Raw genomic sequence first — 5757 nt, 5'->3', positions numbered from 1 at the left:
TACAAATGGGTCTGTTCATATTTTACAAAATCAGAAAGAAAAAAAAATTTACAAAATTTGTATGGAAAAGTAAAGAGAATAATCCACACCTCAAAAATATATGCACTTGTCTGGCCACACAAACTATGGCATATTCATGAGATTAGCACCAGAAAAATGACTTGTGATGAAAACCATGGTTAACCATGGTCCATATGTTTGAATAAAACCCATCAGATCTTTCAAGTAGATCCATGAGAAGGAAACCACTCGGACATATAACTTTGTCAGCAAGAAAACATGATGTATATCGAGCAAAGATGAAGTCTGTATTCACCTTCATATATCTTCCATCGTTGCAAAGTTTTTCTCTTCCAATAAATCTTGAATGAGTCTACAATGGATAGATACAAGGAACTAATTATATATTTTGTCATGAGAATGCACATTGTAAGGGAACAAGTAAAAGAGAATATGTAATATTGGAAAAAGAACTAAAGCAGAATGCAAAGGTCAAGAAAGTGAACCCTTTTTATAAAATGGCAAAAGATTTATGAACCACAAAAATATATGGTACTCTTCAAATGAGAAATCAAATATGAGAAAAATAATTAAAAAAAAGGATAAAAATAGCCTTAGGCGTTTGAGCATATTATCACACAAGACAATAAAAAATTAAGACACTTTTTAGGTTTTTCTTTTTCTTTTTTTCTTTTTTTTTTAAAAAAAATTGTATTTGTTTTACAGAAAAGTAGAGACGTAGAGTAGAAGAAATTACCATGATCACAGATACAATTCATGAATGCATTTTTATTTTTGCTACTTATCTTCCACAGATAAATAATGGTACCCCATATATATTATATATACCTGCAGTGTGGTGCTGCATGCTTTTCACAGCCAAACATCATGTCTAAATAAGTCAAAAAATACCTGTAAAATCTCATCAGAAAAATGCACTTGCAACAAAGTGAACCTTTGCTAGAATGGAATTAAAAAGATGCCAAATACATGTCTAAATGACTCCCTTTACAAAAGGAAAACTGCAATGACAGTGAAGAAAGGCAATGAATACTGGCTTATTGCTGTGTGTGCTTAAAAAAGTCCTCTCTGATTTGCACGTTTAATTCCAAGCATGTTATAAAAATCATTTAACAATAATATAGAACCAATGATAAGAGGAAAATGGTGGTGCTAATTACTAAGACATTGGAAATATTCTCATGTTAGGAGTCTAATAGCAATGCCATTTGGCTAGCCTTGTACCAGTTCGACATAGTTAACATAATTATATCATGTCAGTGTTATTGCTTTTGTCACCTCATATTATATATATAACAAAATGATTAAGGATTCTATTTTTCATCATCTATTACATTTTTACCATTTATTTTAACACCGTTGCTGTTGCAATCATGTCAATGAATCCAAGCATACCTTAGAACTTCTTAATAGAAGTAAACAGGACAAGCGTCCATTCTTTAAGCTTGACAGAGCACATGTGAGCAAGGAGAAAGTAAGTATCCAACTGCCTCTGTAATTTGAAGCTGATAACACAAAATAATGTCCTTAGTGAGAAGCAAAGAAACTAATCAAAGAAAATATTAGAATATATCTACCCAAGCTTCAGCACTTAACTGTCGAAGTTATTGCACCAGGATATAAATTGGCTTCAGCACTTCAGTTAATTATCTGCATTAACCCTTCATAGAACTTCATCATACATATTTTGAATTTATATCTCATTTTCCTGAAAATGTCACATGATGTTTTATTAGAAAAGTTGCAGAAAAGGAGGAAAAAATGCAATGATTCCTCCAATGCATGAAACTTCATAAAGAGAGGTTATCTGAGCAACAGATTCAGTAGAGAGGTTATCTGAGCAACATATTCCTCCCTTAGTAATTATGAAATTGTAAACAAGTTTGAGTTTTACTTCTTGGGCTTCTTTTTTCTGAATATCTGAGCAATAGATTCAGTCGAGAGGTTATCTACACGTTGATACAATAGTCAAAGGTACAAAAAACTGCATTGCATATTATATCAGTTTAATTAAATACCATAACAATCATTAGAAAAACAAGTTGCTATTTTCTTCTCATCCACGTAGAGAAGCACCTACTTGAAAAGAAATCACATTCACTATAGAAAATTAAATAAATGCAAATCAAACCTGAGAATGACTCCAATCTCTTAACTCACAGTAGCCTCCATATCATAAAGCAACAATAAAAATCATTAAGAGATTCAAAGTTACAATAAATCCTACCACAAAGTATACTAGTAAAAAAGTTTCCTTTTAGTCACAATTTAATATACCCTTCCCAATTCCCAAAGACGCCCTTCCTATAAGAAATATACTAGCAAATTCAAAGTTAAAAAGTTACTCAATAATCCCTGAAGACAACTCTAAAATTGGAACCAAAACTCCAACTCTGTTTGGCACTAAGGAATTAACTTGCTTTACTTGTAATCAAGCATTTCTTATAGCTGTCTTGTGCAAAAAAGTTAAATTAAAATAAGGTGGGTACACAGCTTAAATCAGTAGCTACAATGCAACTAAAAGAAAGAGTAATGCTAAACCTCAGAATCAAAAACACTAGAAAAGATGAAGCTCAAACATGTTCCAGTTATTCCATTTCCAGCACAAGGGCATGTGAACCCTCTAATGCACTTGTCTCATAAATTAGCACAACATGGCTGCAAAGTTATCTTGCAAGAAAATATGCAAGAGCTCATTGATGATGGAATCATGGATACCAATGGTAAGAGTTATAATTTTCACTCTTTACTCAACTTTACTATTTCGGATAAATCGCAAAAACTACTCATGCTAAATTTCATAGAATCTACAAAACATTGAGAACATTAGATCAGTGTAATAAATCAAGAGAGTAAAGAAAGCATAGTGGATTGGCAAAGTTAGCAAAAGCAAATGCAGATCATTAGATCAGTGTAATACATGAAAATTCTAATAAATTGACTTGAAGGATATGAATAAGCACTTAAAAATATGTTCCTTTTGCTTCACTCAAATTTTAACTCCAGACAGTCTCGGAGAAAGACTAAACTTTGAAATGCTGAATTCAATGATAGGAATATTTAGGAACATGAAGCTCAACTCAAAACACATGGAATTAGTTAACAGATAGAGTGAAGAGGAGGTACCTGTCACGGATTTGAACTTGTTCCATCATGGACGCCATTCTTTGCTGATAAGCTTCTGGAAGTGATTCCAAACCAGCTAACATGCTCTTATCCATGATTCAATTCAATTCAACTCAACCTAGTGTTCTTCATTCACATTAATCATATATGATCTGTTAAACACGATTTTACAATGAAATAATATGTTGAACTGATTATGGTGAGATATATGATCTGTTATTAATCAACCCAATTAATTAGCAGATGGATCAAAATTGAATTGAGAAAACTAATCCAAATAGAAATCGGAACCTGAAGAAGAGGTTTGGGGAGACTGCAGCAGAACTTTTCAAAAGAGAGAATTACATCCGCACCCTTGGCATCGAAAACGGCACCGATGAAATGCCTGCAGATACATCGAAATTGAAATTGAAATGAGAATGAAATGAAAGTTGGAGAGAGAGAGGGGTTGGGAATACGAACAGGAAGTAATCGTAGAAGCCGAAAGTGAGGACAGGAGCACGGCAAGCCCTAGCAGCGGCGGCGGCTTCAATTGACCCCAGGAGCGACGACAGTGCACGGTGGAACAACCTCCTTCTCTCTCGCGTCGCGTCTTTGTCCTCTCTCTCCATCTCGTTGTGAATCATCTTTCTCTCTCTCCTCCAGACTCCCTCCTCCACGACGGCGATGGCAGCGGCTGCAGCGGCGTTGCGGCGGTGACCCCCTCTCACTCTCTGGTCTCTCGCTCGCGCTCTCATCTCTGTCTTCCTCCTCTCCTCCCTCTGGTTCACTCATTCTGAATCTGGGTGTGTGTGTGTGAAAGGGTGCATGGCGAAGGTGAGCTTTGGAGGCAGGCAGGGTTTCTACTTCGCGATGGTGACTTTGGAGGGAATGGGGGGCGACGAGGGTTTACGAAAGTGGATGATGGTGCTTTGGAGGTGAGTGAGATTTGGAGGGAATGTTCAAAAATTTTACTAAGTGTCATCAGTTCGCTTTCAGGAAAAAGAGGAAAAAAATTTACTAAGTGTTAAGTTTTTGGCTCTAGATACATTAGGCATCACTTTTAAAATGCACCCAAAACTTAACAAATAGGCTACCTGATGACAAGTTATCTTAGCCTAGTTTCACTAGTCTTTTTCTTTTGTTTTCAAATGCATTATGCACTTTCTTGAGCCATAAGCAAGCCAATTTGGTGGATTTTCATGCTTCCTTTGATTTAATCAACGGTAGATGAATTAATGCAATTTCATGAGGTTTTATGCTATAATTGTCACATATTATGAAAGAATGAATATCTCATGATTTTGAGCATAGCTTTGATGTGTTTGGTTTATTAATGATAGGTGAAGAAAGCTTGGAGAAAGGTTGAAGAAAGAAGGAATGGCTAGGAGGAAGAGAGGACAAAAAGTTTGAGCAAAAGTTTGCCTCAAACTTTAGCTCAAACTTTTGGAAAAAGTGAAAACGAACCAGGGAGTAAAAAGCTTGACCAAAAGTTTGCCTCAAACTTTTGTGCAAACTTTTGGGCAAAAAGCTTGAGCAAAAGTTTGCCTCAAACTTTTTTTGGCAAACTTTTGGCATCACAAATCAACACCCTGGAGAGCAAAAGTTTGCGCCAACGTTTGCCTCAAACTTTTTGGCAAACGTTGGCATCACAAATCAACACCATGGAGAGCAAAAGTTTGCGCCAACGTTAGCCCATAACTTTGTGGCTAACGTTGGCATGAGAAAAACACTCCCTGGGCACCAAAAGTTTGCGCCAACGTTAGCCCCTAACTTTTTGGCTAACGTTGAAAACTAAAATTTCTCAATCCTTCAATCCCTGTGGGATCGACCTCACTCCCGTGAGTTATTATTACTTGATGCGACTCGGTGCACTTGCCGGTGAGTTTTGTGTCGGATCGTTTTCCGCACATCAAGTTTTTGGCACTGTTGCCGGGGATTGATTAGATTGACAATGATTACATGAAGTGGAGATCTAGATCAAGAACTTTTTCTTTTCTGTCCTTTAATTTTCAATTAATCCACTAACTGTTTGAATTTTTGCTTAAGCTAACTAAAACTTCTTTCTAGCAGTAGATTGAAGTGTCACTGGTTTATGTGTTTCTTATGTTCTGCTTGTATGTCAGGTACAAGAAGAACCACACCCACCTTTCATGAACAAGACGAAAGAACTCTCAGGAGGTTAAGAAGAGCTGAAAGAGGGAAAAATATTGTTGGAGAAGAGGAATCAGAAGAAGAATTCCAAGATATGGAGGAACATTCAACCAATCCACCTGGTGGAGCAGACAACAACAATAACAACCCACCCCAGAGGAGAGTTTTGGCCTTCTATACCTTTGCAAATGCTAGACATTGTGGAAGCAGCATTCTCACCCCTAATGTCAATGCAAATAACTTTGAATTGAAGCAACAACTCATTACATTGGTCCAAAACAACTGCTCGTTTGGGGGAGGACCATTGGAGGATCCAAATCAACATCTATCTACCTTCTTAAGGATTTGTGATACTGTCAAGTCCAATGACGTGAATCCTGAGACTTACAAGCTTCTGCTGTTCCTGTTCTCATTAAGGGACAAGGCCGCACAATGGCTTGAAACTTTTCCTCAAGGAAGCATCACTAGCTGGGATGA

General features: G+C 36.5%; 1 protein-coding gene across 3 annotated transcripts; it reads right to left on the bottom strand.

Annotated features, from left to right (window-relative positions):
- On the bottom strand, positions 1193–4069 carry LOC110272047. Of its 3 annotated transcripts, XR_002362972.1 has the most exons (4): positions 3610–4069; positions 3501–3532; positions 1618–1729; positions 1193–1526 (listed from the first exon to the last, which is right to left on the bottom strand). XR_002362972.1 is itself a non-coding variant. In XM_021123835.1 (3 exons), exons 1-3 carry the CDS (start codon positions 3882–3884, stop codon positions 1722–1724), a joined length of 315 nt encoding a protein of 104 aa, XP_020979494.1. In that variant the 5' UTR covers positions 3885–4069; the 3' UTR covers positions 1615–1721. The 3 variants fall into 3 exon arrangements, 1 of the variants encoding a protein (XP_020979494.1); XR_002362973.1 differs by lacking the exons at positions 3501–3532; positions 3610–4069 and adding an exon at positions 2153–2183; XM_021123835.1 differs by lacking the exon at positions 1193–1526 and having other exon boundaries at positions 1615–1729.

This window comes from Arachis ipaensis, chromosome B05, assembly GCF_000816755.2.
Source record: "Arachis ipaensis cultivar K30076 chromosome B05, Araip1.1, whole genome shotgun sequence".
Taxonomy (NCBI): Eukaryota; Viridiplantae; Streptophyta; class Magnoliopsida; order Fabales; family Fabaceae; genus Arachis; species Arachis ipaensis.
Note: the sequence above shows the minus strand (reverse complement) of the source record. Positions and strands in the feature narration are given on the sequence as shown.

Bases quoted from the DNA above. Each gene is read 5' to 3' on its own strand.
- LOC110272047 (XM_021123835.1), bottom strand. From the start codon at position 3,884: ATGAGAGCGCGAGCGAGAGACCAGAGAGTGAGAGGGGGTCACCGCCGC. The intron at 3,533-3,609 runs GTTCGTATTCCC...ATGTATCTGCAG, and splicing joins GGCTTCTACGATTACTTCCT to GCATTTCATCGGTGCCGTTT.